This window comes from Tamandua tetradactyla, chromosome X (genome assembly GCF_023851605.1).
Source record: "Tamandua tetradactyla isolate mTamTet1 chromosome X, mTamTet1.pri, whole genome shotgun sequence".
Classification (NCBI taxonomy): Eukaryota; Metazoa; Chordata; class Mammalia; order Pilosa; family Myrmecophagidae; genus Tamandua; species Tamandua tetradactyla.
The window spans coordinates 84,823,955-84,844,371 of record NC_135353.1 but is presented as its reverse complement, the minus strand read 5'-3'; the positions used below and the strand labels follow the sequence as shown (position 1 = coordinate 84,844,371).

General features: G+C 36.0%; 2 protein-coding genes across 7 annotated transcripts in view; one reads left to right on the top strand and one right to left on the bottom strand.

Moving 5' to 3' along the window:
- Positions 1-20,417, top strand: part of APOOL (apolipoprotein O like) — a 331,599-nt gene that overhangs the window by 170,906 nt on the left and 140,276 nt on the right. For 2 of the 6 annotated variants that reach the window (XM_077146715.1, XM_077146714.1), the window contains exon 9: positions 6,578-18,099. The exons of the other annotated variants lie outside the window; for them this stretch is intronic. In XM_077146715.1, coding sequence (XP_077002830.1) covers positions 6,578-6,666 — 89 coding nt within the window. In that variant the 3' untranslated portion in view covers positions 6,667-18,099. Of the gene's footprint in view, positions 1-6,577; positions 18,100-20,417 lie in introns of those variants that run through there. 6 annotated transcript variants of the gene reach the window in all.
- Positions 9,917-20,409, bottom strand: SATL1 (spermidine/spermine N1-acetyl transferase like 1). Its single transcript, XM_077146719.1, has 6 exons — positions 19,646-20,409; positions 12,868-12,919; positions 12,050-12,130; positions 11,534-11,635; positions 10,826-10,866; positions 9,917-10,200 (listed from the first exon to the last, which is right to left on the bottom strand). Exons 1-6 carry the CDS (start codon positions 20,069-20,071, stop codon positions 10,030-10,032), a joined length of 873 nt encoding a protein of 290 aa, XP_077002834.1. The 5' UTR covers positions 20,072-20,409; the 3' UTR covers positions 9,917-10,029.

The following is a 20,417-nucleotide window of genomic DNA, read 5'->3' as shown; positions in this document are numbered from 1 at the left end:
GGTTGTGTATATGGTAATAAGATAAAATGTTTTTAAAAATCCATGGAACTATATCACACACAGTAAACCCTAAGCTGAACCATGAACTATAGTTAATAATACAATTATAAAAATGTGCTTTCATCAATTATAACAAATGTACCACAACAATGCAAGATGTTAATAATAGGGTGGTATGTAGGAATCCTGTATTTCATACAAAATTGTTTTGCAAATCCAGAACTTCTCTAATAAAATGAATATACTATGGGGAACTGTATTAGTGTCATGGGTAGTGATTACTTGTGATCTGGTTGTTTTATAATATATGTAATGATGGAGTCCTGTGGTAATTAGGGTCATATGTCAAATTGACCAGGTAATGATGCCTCATCGTTCTGTTTCTATTGCCATAAATCATCAGTATGTGAAATTCATCAGTTAAGGGGCATGCCTTCCACAATGAATGAGGTTTAATTTAATTAGCTGAAGGCTTAAAAGAAAGGTCAGAAGAGAGCTCAGCATACCTCATCTCAGCACTTGCAGCTCAGCCCACACATTTGGAAATGAAGAAAGGAATTGCCCTGGGAAAAGCCCTTGGAACCCAGAAGCCAGGAGAGAAGGCCAACAGACTTCCCCTTGTGCCTTCCCATGTAACAGAGAACCTCAGATGAAAGTTAGCTGTCTTTCCTCTGAAGAACTGTAAATTGTTAACTAAATAAATCCCTTTATTACCTCTGATCTATAGGAGGTAGCTTCCTAAATTTCACACCTGAAGCACAAGCAACAAGAGAACAAATACATAAATAGGAACTCCTCAAAATTAAATGCTTTTGCACCTCAGAAGACTTTGTCAAAGAGGTAAACAAGCAACCAACTCAATGGAAGAAAACATTTGGGAATCACATATCAGACAAAGGTTTGATATACAGTATACACAAATAAATCATATAACTCAACAACAGGAGAACAAACAACCCAATTATAAAATGGGCTAAAGATATGAATAGCCATTCTTCTGAAGAACAAATACAGATGACTCAAAAGCACGTGAAAAGATGTTCATTTTCATTGGCTGTAAGGGAAATGCAGATCAAGGCTAAAATGATATATAACCTCACACCTATAAGAATGGCTGCTATTAAACAAACAAAACTATAAATGTTGGAGAGGATGTGGAGAAATTGGGACACTAATGCACTGCTGGTGGGAATGTATAATGGTTCAGCCACTAAAGAATACTGTTTGGCGGTTCCTTAGGAAACTAAATACGAGTTGCCCTATGACCCAGCAGTACCACTACTTGGTATATACCCAGAAGAGCTGAAAGCAATGACACAAACAGACATTTGCACACCAATGCTCATAGCAGCAATATCCACAATTGCCAAAAGATGGAAACAAGCCAAATGCCCATCAACAGATGAGTGGATTAACAAAATGTGGTATGTACATATGATGGAGTATTATGCAGCAGTAATACAAAATGACATCCTGAAGCACATGACAAGGTGGATGAGCCTTGAGGACATAATGCTGAGTCCTCATGAAATGGTGAGATAAGCCAGACACAAAAGAATAGATGCCGTATGATTCCACTTTTATGACTATGCTAAAGGTAAAATCAGAGGCTTATAATACCGAATATAGGGGAGTTAGAGATATGTAGAAGCTAGAGATGAGTGAATGATTAACTGATGAGGGTGAACTCCAATGTAAGGGAATAGATTGAAGTGAAGGCGATTCTCTAGTGGGTCTATAAGTAATGTTACCATATCGAAGATGAACAAGATTCAAAGGAGTCGTATAGACCTATGTGTCCCACTGATTAATACTAGAAATATAAATTAGTTCTTACAAGAACTATTTCAAAGGTATGATTCATGTACAAAGAGGGTTTAAGTCCAGGGTACAGGAGGAAAACTGCTATTGTATGCTATGGGCTGTGTTTAAAAGGAAAACATCAGCACTACCACAGCACCAGCAGAGGTAAATAATGCAGGAAGGGACAAGAGTTAAGAGGAGGTTTAGATTTCCTGTTTGGCAAGGTTGTGTTTATTGGTTTTCTTTCTCAGAAACAATCAAATGATCTAAAATTGAGTGTGTTGATGGACTGTGGACTTTGGGCACTATACATGATGCTTGATGAATGCACGTGGCTGAAGCATGCACTGACTGAGAAGTAGATTGGTGAACCATGGTGTATACTTATGAATGAATGTTGTGCTGCTACAAAAAGTAATGAAGTCATGAGGCACATGATGATGTGAATTAATGTGTGAGACATTTGGTGAGGCAAAATAAGCCAGGAACAAAAGAACAATTATGGTATGGTCTCCTTTAGAAAATGCTTATACGAAAGTAGGGGCCTAGATTGTAAGCTTTTAGAGCAGACACATTACCACACAGTCTGGAGTGGTAATTATTTCTGGATTTCGAGATGCTGTTGTGTGCATCTATATATATGTATTCATTTAGAGATAAGAACAAAGCTGATCAGCTTGGGCTTAAAGTAATTCAGAACACTGGGGTAAGGAAGACATTGTCTGTATTTTAGAACCACGCATACTCTTTGAGACCACAGGAAGGAAGGTTTATTTAGTCTGGAACCAAAACCTCCTGTAGCACATAATCTAGCTCAACCTATCTGCATAGCTCATTTGAACAACTGAAACACATGGAGCCCAGAATAAGAAAGAGGTCCTTTAATCCTGTATAGATTAATATAATGCCTGGATACATCCTAGAGTATATTAAGCAGATAATCAAAAAGTATGGGCAAAGTCCCTTGAGGGATGGGAGAAAAAATATGGAACGATTAAACTTGACCATCAGGGAATCCCCTGATACTGTGTCAAACTTTAGGGACGCTGAAATCAATAGTCCATACCCTTGATCCTGAGGCTTACTCTTGTGAAGCTTATGTAGGTAGCGGAGAAGCTTAGCCTACCTATAGGTATGCCTAAGAGTTACTTCTGGAAGACCACTTTTGTTGCTCAGATGTGGCCTCACTCTCTAAGCCTAACTCTGCAAGTGAAATCCTTGCCCTCCCCCCTTCTTGGGACATGACATCCTAGGATGAAAGTCTCCCTGGCAGTGTGGGAAATGACTCCCAGGGATGAATCCAGCCCTGGCACCATGGGATTAACAATTCCATACTGACCAAAAGGGAGGAAAGAAGTGTAACTAAAGTATCAGTGGCAGAGAGAGTTCAAATAGAGTCGAGAGGCTACTCTGGAGGTCACTTTTAACGCAAGCTTCAGTTAGACCTTGCTACTTACCATAACCTGCCAAACCCCAACCAGGACCATTCTTGCCAATCCTAAAGAATACCTAGGGCAATATATAAGATTCCACAAGGGTTCCATGCACTAGAGTAACTTTCTAGAAACCTACAACCTCCTGATTTGGGTCTCTGGACCAGATAAGTCCTGAAGCCTAGAGGGTCCAGCCTCTCCAGTCATCTCCCTACCCCATGTGACAGGCCCTTCCAACATGAAAAATTTAGAATGGCCATAGCCCAGCCACCCCTAAAGACAGGGATAGAAAGATCAACGGTGATGGTGGAGTTATACAGAGAAGATAGGATTTAACAAATAAATATGATTGCTGAATCATTAAATTGATATCTTTTAGTCTGCAGTAGCTTAGAGCAGCTAGAAGTAAAAATTTAGAATTGTGAAATTGTAATCCATGTCAAACTCTGAAATATTTTCTACAACTAATTGTGGTGCTGTGCTTTGAAATTTATTGCTTTTTTGTATACGTTATTTTTCACAAAAAAGAAAAATAAGTCAATTGTGATGATAAAAAAAATATGGATGCCTTCTAGCCTCCTATATTCTGAAGGAGCTAGAAGGAAACATTTGAGAGGATCGTATGGTAGCCCATGACAAACTCTGGGATCTGTCCTATAACTACTTGTTGAAGAGTGCTTTGAAAACTATTGCTTTTTTATTTCTTTGTTTTATATATTTGTTATATTATACAATAATAAAAAAGTTAAAGAAAAAAAAAGAACAAAGAAAAAGCCGTTCTGTCTCTGTTGTGTTACATTCTGGCAGTTTGGGCAGACTAAAACAAGTTCATAATAGGTGTATCACGCTTTCTAAAGTAGAAAACATTTCTGAAAAGAGAGGTTTAAATGCAGTCTATGTATTCAAATAGATTTTTCCCCTTTGTTTTTATTATAAAACTGGAATGAAAATTCCCCGATGAGAATAAGTGTGACTATGAAATATAATAAAGTTATTTAAAAATGGATTATATCTTGAAAAGCAGAAAGTAAAAACAAATTTCTGAAAAATATTTTTAGTGTTGTCACAAAGTAAATATATAGTAGTTGTCTCCTTCTTACCATGCAGAAGATATTGTATGGAGACTTTGTGTACATTGTCATATTTAATGTTTACAATTGTATGATATATTTAAATGTTCTAACCCCCATTTAACAGAATAACCAGGGTCTTTGTGTCCCGAGGTCCAACGGACCTGGATACTGTCCTGGTTGTACCGTTTGACATTGGTCAATTTCCTTAACTTCAACTAAAATATCCTTATGTGTAATACAAGAATAAAATTAAAATACCATCTATTTTGTGGTGTTATAGTGAAATAATGAATGAAAATAACCTAGCGTGGTGCCTAATACACAGTAAACTTATTAAGATCACCATAGAGCTACACACTGCCAAATCAATGAGTCAGTTCTCAGTTTCTGTGTTATGCAGTCCATCAGTAGCCTTTAACACAGGTGATTACTCCCTCCTCCTTAAAATGATTTCTTCACTTGGCCTGTGCGATACTACTTGCTCTTTATTCATATACCTCATTTATTGAATGTCTCTCCTGAGTCTTCTCTCCTACATCCTCTTAATTTTCTTGACCTCAAAATGTTGGAGTGCCCAAATGAGTCATTCCTTGCACCTCTTGTCTGACTCTCTAATCCCATAGTTTGATATGTCATATATACTATAGTACTCTGAAAGTTATGAATCAACTCAGGATTCTCCTCTGAACTCTATAGACTCACATTTCCAGATGCCTCCTCAACGTCTGTACTCAAATGTCCAGCAAATAATTTAAATTTAATGCATTCAAACCTTAGCACTTCATTTGCCTTCCCCCAAATCTGCTTCCTTAACATTTTCCCTAAGTAAATTTCAACCCCATTCTTCAGTTTCTCAAGTTAAAGAGTTTCTTGCATACCACATATTCAATCCATGTGGAAAATCCTACCCATTCTTCCATACAAAATTATCCAGAATCCAATCCCTCTTCATCAACTCTACTGTTACCAACCTAATTATTGTCATCAGCATCTCCCCTCTCCAATAATGCAATAACTTCCTAAATGATCTCCCTGCTTCCATCATTATTCCCCTATAGTCTCTTCTCCCCATTGCCAAGAGTGATCTTTTTAAAAATATAAAATCCTGTCACTTTCTCAAAACTGTGCCATGGCTTCGCATCTCACTTGAAATTAAATTCAGCCCTTACCATGGCCTTACAATACCTAGCCTCCCACTGTTTTTCTGTTCACATCTCCCATCACTTTCTCATCCCCCTCTCCCATATCACCGACTCTTTTCCAGCCATAGTGGTTACCTTGTGGCTCCTCACACATCCCTCAGATCCATTATTCTTGATGTCTATTCATCCTATAAAGCATTTCTCTCAGATATATACAAGGCTTACACCCTCACCTCCTTCAGTTCTTTTCTCGACTATTAGCTTTCTGGAAAGACTGTCTCTGGCTATTCTACTTAAAATTTCAAATCACCAACCCTTCATATGTCCCTCTCTGCTTTATTTTTCTGCTTAGCATGTAATCACCATATTATATATCATGTATTTTACTTAATTGATTGCCTCTCTGTTAGTTTGCTAGCTGCCGGAATACAATATACCATAAACGGAATGGCTTTTAAAAAAGGGGATTTAGTAAGTTGCTTGTTTACAGTTCTAAGGCTGAGAAAATGTCCCAATTAAAGCAAGTCTATAGAAATGTCTAATCTAAGGCATCCAAAGAAAGTTACATTGGTTCAAGAAGGCTGATGAAGTTCAGGGTTTCTCTCTCAACTGGAAAGGCACATGGCAAGCAAGGCGATGTCCGCTGGCTTTCTCTCCAGGTTTCTTGTTTCATGAAGTTCCCCCAAGGGCATTTTCCTTCTTCATCTCCAAAGGTCTCTAGCTGCATGGGCTCTCATGGTTCTCCTGGCTCTCCCATGGTTCTGAAACTTTTTCCAAAACATTTCCTCTTTTAAAGGATTCCAGTAAACTAATCAAGACCCACCTGGAATGGGTAGAGTCATATCTCCCTCTCATCAAAGGCTAATACCCACAATTGAGTGAGCCATAGCTCCTTGGATATAATCTAATCAAGTTCCCAACCTACGGGGATTAAAAGAAATGGCTGCCTCTACAAAATGGATCAGGATTAAAACATGGCTGTTCTAGAGTATATAATCCTTTCAAACTGACACACTTTCTCACCCAACTAGAATATTAGGTCCATGTTGTGTTCAATGCTGTATTCCCAATACCAATCATAAATTATGAAGTGAATGACTAATTTTTTTTTTTAATATTTTATTAGGTGTTACACAGTTTATGCCTGACTCCAAGCTCATGGATTTTGGGCAGTCCCACCCAGAAGATAAAGATTTGTACAGCACTAGAAGCTGAAATAGACTGCATACAGAGTCACAAGATATGTGAAGTTGCAAATAATGTTGGAAACAATCATGTAATAGGTAACTGTGATGTATAGAGTATAATCACTTAATATTTCCCTTGCATCTTCAAATGTACACTTTGAACAATCACATAAGTGATTAAGGTGTAATCCAAACAATATTAAATGATTGATGAGGAAGCAGAGGCAGAAGATTAGAGTACTTTTGAGGGCTTTTAAAGGCATTGATGAAAGACCAGAATGGAATAAAGTTATGATGAACACTGATGAAACTATAATCTAAAAGTACATGTGTGGTGTGTGTGTATATATATATATATATACCCCTACATACATACATACACATGCATATTTATACACATGCATGTATATATCTGCTCTAGCTTTTCTGAATTAGTGCCAGCTAAATTTATATACGTGGAAGGATGTTCCCCCACCTTTTGTTTTTTGGCATTTCCCAGAGCTGGAATAAAATATGCACATTTTATGGCACTTGGGCTTGGTTTTGTCTTTGTTTCATTAATTTCTCTTAACAGCCCCCCAAACACCTCTAACACTTTAGGAGAACCATAAGCTACCTGGAAGCCCCAGTGTTGCTTAGCAGTCCTTTTACTGGTTCTTAGGTGGTTTCCTATTCTGTTCTTAAGGAGAGCTGTTACAGACCTTTTATTTTCCTTAAGCCTTCTCTACCTGCCAGAGATGATTGTATCTCTTATTTCATAGAGAAAAAAAAGACTCATTAGAAATGCAGTTCCCAATTTCTTCCCATCTACCTTAAGGCTTCCATCTTTCAACCATGCAGCCCCTTTTTCTAAGGTTAATATCTCTATTTGTTTTCCTGATCTCATTTCATCCTATTTTCTATAGGACTATTCTCCATCCTATTTTATCTTCAGTCTTTGATTTCTCTCTTCATTCATCTCTTTTCTTCAACCACTAAATGTGTCAAGTTTCCTTCATCCAAAAACAACAATAACAAAAACCTGATGAAAACAACTTTTCTTTAAGCCTACCTCTTCCTCTCAAGCTGACTTCTCTTCCTATGATTGCCATACTTCTTTAAAAATTAATATCACTTTCTTCCTCATTTTCAATTCCTCTTTTAATGTGCAACACCCTGACTTCTGTATCTATTTGAATTTTCTGTAATGATTATTTCTTGATCACCCGTTTCTTGAAATTTACCACTCCCTTTGCTCTGTTATTCCTGCATCTCCTGTCCTTTTTTATTCTTCTTCCCTTGTTCCTCTTCCACTGAATCACTTAAAAGCTGAGATTCCTTAGGCTGCATATCTAGTCCCCTTTTCTCATTCTATATTCTCTCTCTCATTTTCATTCAAGCACTCTATCAGCTTCAGCCACCACTTATATGTCATTATTTATATTTCTAGCTCCTTTACTTCTCCAGAATTGTCAACTTGTATTTCTAATTATTTGTTATATCTACCTTACATCCCATAGATAGCCAACTGTCAGTATATCTGAAACTAAATTATCTCTACCTCTCTTTCATCTATATTTCTCAAAGCTATTCTGCCTTCTGTATTCCTATCGTTGCTGTCTTCAAATCTTCATCAATTTCCTGGATTATTACAGTAGTCTCCTGCCTAATCTGCCTGCCATTAATCTTGCTCTCTGTAACTTCAGGATGTGTTCTGCTTGAAAGTAACAGCAACTAGTTAACAGTGGCTTAAATAAATAAGGGCCTATTTAAAGTCTGAAGTAGGCAATCCAGGGCTGCTATAGTAACCCCATAGTGCTATCAAGGACCTAGACTCATTCTCTCTTTCCACTCTGCTATCTTCAGCATGTGGATTTGTCATCTCATGGTCACAAAAGGCTGTTGTACTTCTAGGGAGTATGTACACATTCAAGATAGGAAGAAGAGACAGGGCAGAAGGTGCACCAGAGGCTTCTGACTCTTTCATTAAGTGCTTTCCAGGAACATCTTAAAAGACTCCTGCTTAAATATTGACCAGAGCTTACCATATAGTCACCCTTAACTGAATGAAGATTGTGAAATCATGTTATTTTTTTCTATAGTAAGGAAGGCAAGGGGAAAAGGGTTTGGAACTGGTATTCAGTCTGAACTAACCAGAGTGTCTATTACCCTATTCTTCTAAACATCTGTCATATTATCGGCAAAGTAGTTGTCTTTCTAAAATCTTCAGTCTTATCATTGTCTATAAAATAAATTCACAACTCCCTGGCATGATATAGAAGGCCTTTCATATCTGATCCTAGCTCACCTTTCAAATTTTGTCTTCCCTCTGCTAATGCATGCTATATATTAACTATGACAGATCACTTGTTTCTTGAAAATGCTTTGCTCTTTTATGCTTCTTTTTCTCTGCCTTTGCTGGTGTCTCTTAGAGTGTTTTTCTTTCTCATCCTCCTCCATATTCTGACCTCTACCCATCTTTAAAACCCAATTCCAGTGTTATCTTTCTCAGTTCTCTCAGGTAGAATTTAAATGCTCTCTCCTGTATGTTCTGTTAAACCTCATATTTATAGCTATGATAGCCCACACAATTTACTATAATTAGAATTTTCTCACAGACTGGGCTCCTTATGGGTATGAATGAATCATCTTTGTGTAGCTTCTCTGTCCATAATAATACCTGGTACATAGCAGGAATGCACATGTTGCATAGGATACAAAGAAGGTAATTCTACCAAAGCTACTAGGAAGGACAGAAACATGTGTTGCATGTTATATCTGCCCTAAGATAAGTACAATCAAAGAGCTGTAGATACAGATGGAATTCAGAGATGGAATTTAGTTCTGGGACAGAGTCAAGGAGGTGGTGGTACTTGAGCTGCTCAAGGTGGGGAATCAGTTCACTTACTCATTGTTTACAAGGTATCTCTCAGAATTTGCTTCAGTATTTGAAATAAGTTTATTACCGCAAACCAGTTTGCAGCCGACAGACCTATATTACAAGAAGTTTATCTAAGATAAACTTATTTTATTTACTTCTAAGAAAGAAAATGCCAGTTGATCATTTAACTTATCCTGATTTCAGATATGTTAAAATGTAAAAAAAAAAAAAAAGCATCTTAAATTTGGTGAAATATGATATGTAAAACAATATCCCAAAGTATAAGTGATTTTTTAATCATCTTCTCTTTTGGATCATCACCACTGTTCTAGCCATTAGTATATGAGTTTCACAATGAAGAGTTGACGGTATCTGCAAAATTTCTTTCAAAGTAAAAAAACCAAAATTCTGCTTAAACCATAGTGCCATGATCACTTGTATTTTATAACATTAAAAGTCAAACTGCTGCTGGACTCAGGTGACAATGAAATGTTGGAACATAGAATGGGACGAGTTAGTACAAGTCCATTTTCACTCTTCCCCAGCCATATCCATGAGTTCTTCTCTGTTAAACCTGAACAAATGCCAGCCCTCCTCAGAGGAAAGGTCTAAAGCCCCTCGACGAGTGTAGTAGTCAATAGAAGCTTGGTTCCAAATGACAACAAGAAAGTGCATGCAGTTACATTGGCTTCTGATGGCTATCTGTTTGAAAACAAAAATGACTTTTATTTGAGAGTATAGTCTTCATTAGCACATTTTCTTAACAGTCTACTATATGCAAGGCAATATGTACACATAGTAATCTCAAATAATAATTTAATAGTTATCTTTTGGACTTCTTTAGAGCTGTAAAAAGAAAAAAGTCCTACTACTATGAACTTTAAAAACCCTTTCTTTCAAAGTCTAAAACTGATTTTAAACTTATTCGTTTTTCTGTAAATCCAGTTGACTTTTTTCTTTAAGCTTCAGAAGAACGTTACCTAAAAGAACACGTTCCCATGTTATTTTCTAAATACACAAGGGTCTTGCTTCTGTACTATTTTCATATTCCTACTGTGAACCTATTTTATTGGAAAAATTTTCTTCTGCTTTACAGTAGAGTGTATAGTGTAGTTGTGGATAATGTAGAAATCAATTTTTAATTAAATAATACTAAAATGTAACCTATATCTGATCTGAAAAAACAATTTAATTTGAATAAAAATGTTAAATACTTTAGAGGTTATGTTCAGATGATGAGATTATCTCATTTATGCCCTTTAAATAATAATATCTGATGATGAAAAAGAAAAATGTATAGAATATCAGTATTATTTGTAATACATACCTGACTTAGCCTCTTTAGCATTTCTGCTCCAATACCTAGACCTTTTAAATAGATAATACAAAATAAAAACTGTAAGATGAAAAAGCCTAATTAACAAGTTATTTGCTTTAGCTTAAAAGAAATAAACGATAGGGACCCTTATTTTTAGTTGTTATATATTCTTAATATCTTGTGTCAGAACATCTCATGAAATCTCTTTTTTCTTATTTGCAATTTGGTTTCAAAAGTAGTAGAAAAGAATTTTGGGTTTATTTTTAAGGTCAGTGAAGAGAAAATGAGTCTGACAGTCTCATCTTATCATAGCATTGTATTTCTTAATTTTTTTTTATTAGAGAAGTTGTGGTTTTACAGAACAATCCTGCATAAAGTACAGGATTCTCATGCACCACCCCACCACCACCACTTGCATCGGTGTGGAAAGTTTGTTACAACAGATGCTTGTCCATTCTTTAAAGGTAAAAGTATAGCTATAATAGTTTTGCTTATTCATGCCCTAAAATAAATTAATAAAATATCTTCACAGTCTGTTATTAGGTCTTCACTGTGTGCAGGGATGTCTAGGATAATGATCAGGTTCAAGAAACAGAAATGAATTATATAAACAAACTTTAAGCACCATATTTATACTAAAATCCTATCTCTACTCCTTAAAATATACCATTTTCGTTTTAAAAGTTTTTGTAAATAATATTTTAAGTATAGTTTGACCTTGGTAAGCTTGTATGACATAAAAGTCCTCTAGGTAAAGTAACTTGCCAATCCAGGGGTCATATGTAAAGTAGTACATGGCAAATCCAACAGTCACTATGCCTGGGAAAAGGGAAGAGGAGTACAAAGAGAAAGCAGTTACTACTTTGAATCTTAGAAAGTTATTTCTGCCAAAATGTAATATTTTCAGTTTTTTAAACAATTATAGTAATAAATGCTCACTGGGCAAAATTTCAGACAATTCAGAGATGTACTATATAGAAGGTATATGTTCCTTATACAATGTTTAATAGCTAAGCCCTCTTATCAGTACGGAGTATATTCTTCCAAACTTTTTCTAAGCATATACAAATGTATAAGTATATACCACACACTTTCTTTTTTAAAAAACAAAACTGGGTTTATACTCTTCTTCTCTGCTCAAGGTTATTTATTATATGCTACCAAACTGTACTTTGTTTTCACAGTAGAGAAGGTATACTTCAGATTAAATTGGAGGAGGAAAAATTACTTTACCTGATGGTTTATGTTGATTGTGTACTTCCGCAATCAGACAGTAGAAAAGGGGGTTGTCCCCAAAGCCATCCCTGAGTAAATCTGAAATATCAGTTCACATCCAGTATGTCAAAAAGTTTACATTATTAGACATATAAGAGTAGAGCAAATATCATAAGTATTGTCATGGAACCATTTATCTCCTTGTTAGAATGTTCTGAGTGATTTACATGCTTTCTGAAGTATTCAACGTCAAGGAGTTATCCTTCATCATACAATATTCTTGGCTTTTGTAAATAACCCTCTTTACCTAGTCTTTGCCATTCGTAATTTTATAAACTTTAATTTTCTTTCTTCTTAGTCTCCATCTTTTCTACCTAAAAAATTCTAATTCAACATAAAACATTATCTAACTTATTAATATTGCTAGCTATCAAAATGTTATATATGTCTTGAAAATATTTTAGCTCACTTTATCCTTACTTTATTGCATCCCATTTAGCTTATACCAACATAGTGAGTGTTAAATTATACCCTTTTTTTTCACCAGTAACACTTCTCATTCTACATTTTGAAAATTAGTTGAGCTCTACTGCAGCTGTAAAGGTGTAAAAGCTTTGTTAAATGTCAATTTTACACTAAAAAATTAGGGAAAATATAAAATAGTGGACCACTGGCAATATTATCAAATTGATCTCCTATATATGGAACACTAGTAATGGCATCATCTTTGTGTCCCAACGACAGCAGCTTCCACATATCCAAGTACAAGTAGTGCTGTGTGCATATATCATTATGTTTTTTTTTTCTAGCTCTGAAAACTCCACAGACCATCTTACCTGTTGCTGTTAACTTCACTGCATCTGGCATGTTTTCACAAGCAGCCAATTCCTGTCAAAAGAAAGCATTTATGATTTAATAACTAATTTTTACAATAACCATCATGAAGATTTTTGTTGAGCATTAATTTACATATGTTGTCCCTGTCAGTTTTTAAAGTGAGTCAAACTTAAACTGTGCCATCCAGAAACATAAAATCTAAAACAGTACACAAAACAAAAAAATATACATAGAAGATTAACCATGTTTATACCTCACTTATATGAAAGTTAATTGTCCAAGTAACTAGCTTTGAATACAATTAGAAACTGGAAATTTAAGCCAAAAGGTTTCTGAACATTTAAAGTAGATGTCATAAAGTCTATGAAGTATAAAGCTCATAGACTTTACAGAAGAGTCTGTCATGTGTTTGCCTGTCCCAAGTTAATTTTAGACTTTGTTTATTTGCTTTTTATTGTGTCATTTTTTTCAAATTAATATTTACTATTAACTTATTCCTGCAAAGGAGAAACTAAGCCTACTTATAACAATGCCTAAGAGTCACCCCGAGAGAACCTCTTTTGTTGCTCTGATATGGCTGCTCATAATATTTAGTAACATATTAAAATTAATGCTTTCCTTTATGGCTTAGGTCTCAAGCTTGGAAAGGCATTGCCTACTTCCAGATTTTAAAAACATTCACTTTTATTTTCTTCTTAAGTTCTTAATATTAATAAATGATTAGATGCTTCCACTAAATGTAACAAAGGCAATATGCCAAAACTAAATGTCAATAAGCAGGGGATATGGGGGAGGGTGTGGGATTCTTTGTGGAAGAAAAGGAAATATTCTCATATAGATTGTGTTGGCGAAGGCATGGCTATGTGATTATATCAGGAACCATTAATTTCTTACTTAGGTTGGATTATAAGATGTGCAAATAAAACTTAAAAAATGAACGGAGAGATACAGGTGCTGGAGAAAACATGGAGAAAGAGATGTACCTATTTACTATTGGGAGGGAAGTTAAGAGCTACAGCCACTCTAGAACACAGTGTGGTGGCAGTAGGCTAGGGGTGGGGTTGCCATATGATCCTGAAACCATTGCTAGGTATATACCTGGAGGAACTGAGAGTGGGGACATAAATGGACATTTGCACACCGGTGTTCATGGTGGCAGTATTCGCGATTCACAATGGATGGAGGTGGCCTAAGAGTACAGTGACAGAAATGGAAAGAGAACTGTGGTGTATACATATAATGGACTACTGAGTGGCTGCAAGAAAGAATGAAGTTGTGAGGCACGCAAATAGGTGAATGAACTTTAAGGACATTATGTTGAATGAAACATCAGAAACAAAAGGACAAATATTATCTTGCCTTACTCATATGAACTAACTTTAATATAAAAACTTGGAGAAATGAAGTCGAGAGCATGGGTTATCAGGTTGGAGCCTGCTGTTAAGTTTCCTAGATTGTAAGCTCTTAAGCAATCACATCTATTCCAGAGTTCTATTATCTCTAAATTCTGAGAAATTGAGACATTTGTGTATAACCTGATTGTTTCCTGAAATTTCGAGTATTTGTTTCACCTGAGACTCAGAGTTAGAGCTCTGAAGCCATGAAAGTCAGTATTACCCCATACAGCAACTGTTTAAAAAGTTGAAAAAGTGATCAGACTTTGACTAGATATATGAATGAAGATGATCTGGATAGGACTAAGGTAAATCAAAATACAATGTAAAGGATGATATGGTCTTTATTTTAAAACTTCAACTTCTGTGGAGACCAAAAGGAGAGATGTTTATTTGGTAGAAAATTTGTATTTTGGGTTGTGCATTATTTAATTTAACTTGTATGGTCAGTTTATTCAAACACCATAATTATATGCAATCTTGAATAGGGTGTGAGATCTTATTTGTACAGGTTAGTGTGAAGCTCCAATACATCCCAGAGTAATTTGGGCAGAGAATAAAAAAGTATTTGCAAAGTCCCCTTGGGGAACTTGGGAGAAAGGAGGAAATACTCAATTTCTCCATCTGGGGAATTGCTGATATTCTCACAAGCAGTAGGGACAACAAATTGAGTAAGCTGAGTCCTCAATCTTGGGGCTCACCCCTATGGAACTTATTCCTGCGAAGGAGAAACTAAGCCTACTTATAACAATGCCTAAGAGTCACCCCGAGAGAACCTCTTTGGTTGCTCCAATGTGGCCACTCTCTCTAAGCAGACCCAGCATTGTGAACTCACTGCCCTCCCCCGCTATGTGGAATATGACTCCTGGGGTTATAAATCTCCCTGTCAGCATAGGACATGACTCCCGGGGATGAGATGGGACCCAACATCATGGGATTGAGTAGTCCTTGACCAAAAGGGGGAAGAGAGAAATGAGACAAAATAAAGTTTCAGTGGCTGAGAGATTTCAGACTCAAGAGATTATCCTGGAAGTTATTCTTATGCATTGTATAGATATTCCTTCTTAGTTTGTGGTGTATTGGAGTGGCTGGAAGGAAGTACCTGAAACTATTGAACTGGACTCCAGTAGTCTTGATTCTTGAAGACAATTGTATAATGATATACCTTTTACAATGTGACCGTGTGGTTATGAAAACCTTGTGGCTGACACTCCTTTTATCCAGTGTATGGGAAGATGAGTAAAAAAATAAGGATAACAAGTAAATAATGGGGGGGATAAAGGGTAAAAAATTGTGTAAATTTAAATACTAGGGGTCAGTGAGAGGAGGGGTAAGGGATATGGGATGTATGAGTTTTTTTATTTCTTTTTCTGGAGTGATGCAAATGTTCTAAGAATGATCATGGTGATGAATAAACAACTATGTGATGATATTGTGAGCCATTGATTGTATACTTTTGATGAACTGTATGTGCATGAAGATGCCTCAATAAAAAATATTAAAAATATAAATAAATGATTAGGATTTTTTGCTGCAAGAAATAAGGTGAAGTTTTACCTATCATTTTTCTACCAATTGTCCCAACACATTTATTGAATAACCCATCTTTTATTCACTAACTTAAAATGTCCTGTTCATTATATGCCAAATTCTTATATATATACTTAGAACTTCTGAACTCTCCAGTCTGTTCCACTGATCAATCTGTGCTTTATAACCAGAGTATTTTAATCACTTATGGTTTTTATAATATATGGTAGGGATCATCTCCCCTCATTAATCTTTTGGAATCTTTTCTAGAAATGCTCATGTTTATTCTTCCAGGTGAAAATTAGGGGATTTTGACTGAGATTGCATTAAATTTATAATGAAAAAAAGCTTTCAAAATATGTAAAGAAAACCACAAGATTATGTAGATCCTTGGTAAGACGTTTGGATTTTATTCTTAATTCAATCAGAAACCCAATGGAGGTTTGACCATTTTGGCTGCTGTGTAGAGAATGCATTAAGTGGTAAGGGCAAGATTTTTTTGTATCTTTACCTCCCCTACACACTGTAAGCTCCTTGAGGGCAGAGAATATAATCAAATAATCTTTGCATCCATTACAATATTTAGCACATAGAGTTTCCCCTAATATGCACTCATTGTACAAAGAAAATGGTCAAATATTAATACTACACAGCCCTTGTCAATGCTTCACCAACTATCCAGAACCACACTTTGAGAGTCACCATAATAAAAGGCTTCAGATGGGATGTCTGGTAAGCAAAAAGTTGTGACTCTCTAGCTTTGAAATGTCTGGATCCCTAAATAATGCTGTGATGTGGTGGGTATGAATAGGATAGAACAGGTGTATACAGAGGATAGTTGGAAGAATTTTAGTGGCAGGTCAGTAAATAAAACCTGCAAGACACAATAGAAATGTTGTATGATCGCACTGATATGAAATATCTAGAAAAAGCAAATTAGTAAAGACGGAAAGTAGATTAGAGGTTGTCAGGGACTGGTGAGAAAGGAGAGTTATTGCTTAATGTGTACAGAGTTTCTGTTTTCCATGATGAAAACATTTTGGTAATGGGTGGCATTAATGGTATCACAACAGTGTAAATGTAATTAATACCACGAAATTGTATGCTTAAAAATGGTTAAACTGGCAAATTTTACATTATATGTTACCACAATTTTTTAAAAACTTGCGATATACTCAACTAAGGGATTACCAAGATGACTAACTCTAATAAACTCCTTTGCAAAGAGAGAATGTTCTGCCATCTTAGCAGCGAACAGGAGCTAGGACAAATATATGTGAGAGGAACAAAAAAGACCAAAGGTGATTAATCATTATATACATGGCTGTGGTACAGAGTTGGTAATTTAGCTTTCTTATACTTTTCTACAGTGAATATTCGTTAAAATTACTCCCAAGAAATGTCAGGTGCATTTTCATGTATAGGAAACCAATTAAAAAGTAAATTTGTGTGGTTTATGAAAATTTATATTTAATTTGCAAGGATTAAAACCCTGAATCCCTTACTAAAGTAATCAGTATTTTTCAGAGAGAAAACTTAGAAACAGAACATATTTCTATCATTGGATTTATTTCTAGGTTTGAGTTAGAAAATTTATTTTTCCTATATTTTTTATTTTATCTCAGCTAATACAATTTTGACAGTAATTAATAAAAATGTTACTCTGTTACTCATGGCTTTTTCCTACTATGCTTTGTTGTTCTAATCTGGTCCTGTTTTCATTTCTTTTAAATTGTTCAAGAAACCAAAGTGTTGCAGAATGCTCGAGTAGTTTATTGTAGTAGAATGGAATTTGGATTGTTCACAGAATTGTGGGATTTTAAAGCAAGAAAAGAAATTTATCAGAATTTTAGATGAAGAAACTAAAGCTCAGAAGAATTAAATTTGACAGATGCTTTTTAAAAGAGATGCTTTTACCTATCAGATTATCAAAGTTCCAGATGTATGATAACATACTATGTTGGTAAGTTTCTAAGAAAATAGGTACACTCATACCTTACCAATGGAAGGCAATTTGTCTATCAAAATTGCACATGCATATGCTCTTTGACTTAGTAATTCTACTTTTAGGAATTTATTCAGTCTATATACTTGCACATATATAAAATACAATATGATCTGTTCATTTCAGTATTTTTATGTACAATTATAAGAATGCTCTTTCATTAATTATAACAAATATATGGCACTAATAGAAGGTGTTAGTTGGCATATGGGAAAATACACCTTTTATGTAAACAATGGACAATAGTTAATAGTACCACTTTAATGATCTTTCATTAATTGTAACAAAGGTAACTACTGTTAAAAAAAAAAGCACAATTACAAAAAGATGCTATCATCAATTTTAACAAATGTTCCACAACAATGCACCGTGTTGGTGATGAGGTGGTATATGGAATCTTGTATTTTATTTTATGCATGATTGTTCTGTAAACCCACAACTACTCTAATAAAAAAAAAATTTTTTAATTTTTAAAAAAAGCAAATATGGTCAGGAACTCCACAGACTCAGGTTCGCTGCAATAGGAGAGTCCAGTGATGTATTTTCCCTTGTTGATGGCAATGGACATTGTTTGGAAAGCTGGAAAAGGTAAGTTTGTCCAGGTACAGAGATTCACTAATTCAATAATAAATTTATCGATTGCCAACCAGTTGTCAGGTACTAGAGCTACAAAATATTCTCTTAAATTATTTTCTACCACCTGGAAAAATATGGGCCTGGAATAATTGGCATGATGGATATAGTAGTTTTATTGATGATCTAATGAAGCAGATTAATGCCAGTTTGGAGAAATGACTTGGAACTTGTTGGGATAGAACAGAATTGATGCCATGGAAGAAAGTATAACCCAATTTTCAGATTTGTAACCAAGCCTAGCATGATTTCACTAGAAAACTTCTGGTGTTTTGTTTTGACCATTAAAACACATTCTCCAATCAAAAAGAATAGAACCTTGGCCTGATTTAGATATGGCAGGATATTGGTGGGCAGATGGAAACATTTTCATTACAAAAGTCTTTTGTAAGGCCTCCATATCTATTATTTGTGCTTTATCCCAGCCATGTACTCACTCCATAAAGAATCTGGGCTACTGCTTTAATATAGTTTGGGTTTTGCACCACATAAGTGATTGCCTTCAATGGTGCAGAATTTCAGTACAGTAACTATGGCTACTGGACTGTCCCCTTTACTGGAATGATTTCCAGCAAAGTCATTAAAATAAACATTTACATCAGAAATTTTTAACCTGGGTCCTTGGAATCCGTGGGGAATGTCTGAATGGGTTTCAGAGATCAAGGAACTGTCTGAAAATGTATGAAAAATTTGTTCGATATGAAGATTGTTTTCTGGGCAGAAAATCATCAGATTCTACAAGTGGCTGTGGTCTGAGAAGCAACAAGATTCCCTATTCCAAAATCTTAGCCATTCATACCTGAATTTCTATCATTGGCAGGTCATTCACTTGAATTAATCAATCCTTTTTTCTAAGATCCTCTTTTAAGGTGAAAATTTCCCCAGGAGAAACAACATATTTAGTTCTTGAAATTTCCATGAACTGTTTTCCCCTGTGATTTTTTGAGACCCCCCCTACTATGTGCTAAGCAATTTATGTGTAATCATTTTATCTTATTGCATCATTATAACACTTTTTTTTTGAGGTAGATTTTACTGTAATCTTGGTTTTAAAGATGAGGCAAATGAAGCTTAAAGAAGTAATTTACAGAAGGTTGTATACACTGGTCGTGATTAGCAGAGCCAGGATTCAAACCCAGCCAATGCCTTCATTACTCTCTTTTAGCCCTAACTAACGCCATGAAGCTCCACAGAATAAGGAGAGACAATGCTTACTTTAATCAAGCGCAAGATTTCAGGGCAGTCCCGAGCTTCTGCAGGTCTCACTCGGAAAGAATTCATGTCTGGTTGGCCCTTGCCTGATTGTTTCATGCCTGGTTGGCTCATGCCTGGTTGTTTCCTGATGGATAGGCTTCTGCCTGGTTGATTCATACTTGTTTGTCTCATGCCTGGCTGTTTAATGCCTGATCGGCTCATGCCTGGTTGTTTCATGCCGTGTTGGCTTGTGCCTGGTTGGCCTATGCCTGGTTGTTTTATACTCGGTGGAGTCCTGTCTGGTAGACTTGTGCCTGGTTGGTTCATCTCCGGTTGGTTCGTTCCAGGAAGACTTGTACCTACTTGGCTCATGCCTGGTTGGTTCATGCCCGATTGGTATGTATCAGGTAGGTTTGTACTTGATTGGTTCATGCCTGGTTGATTCATGCCTGGTCGACTGAGGACTGGTTGACAGAGAACTGAGTGGTTGGCGGATGACTGTCTTGATGGAATAGGAGCCCTTAACTTCAGTGCTGTGATGGGAGGTGTCGGCTGTTTCTGGGTTTTCTCAACTTGATTTACACTCTGAGATACCCCCTCTATAAAGGTGGAAATGGGAGGACAAAAACGGGTATCTTAATAAGGTTATACCTAAAGAAACACCTCCAGTTCGCTGGAGTTGACCTCATCAGCAATCACAGCTGCAAGTTTGGCTGAGTTTCAGGCTGTCATCTGGCCTTTCCTTGACCACAGGCCAGAGGGTGGGGTGGGGTGGGGGACGGGGAGAAAATGC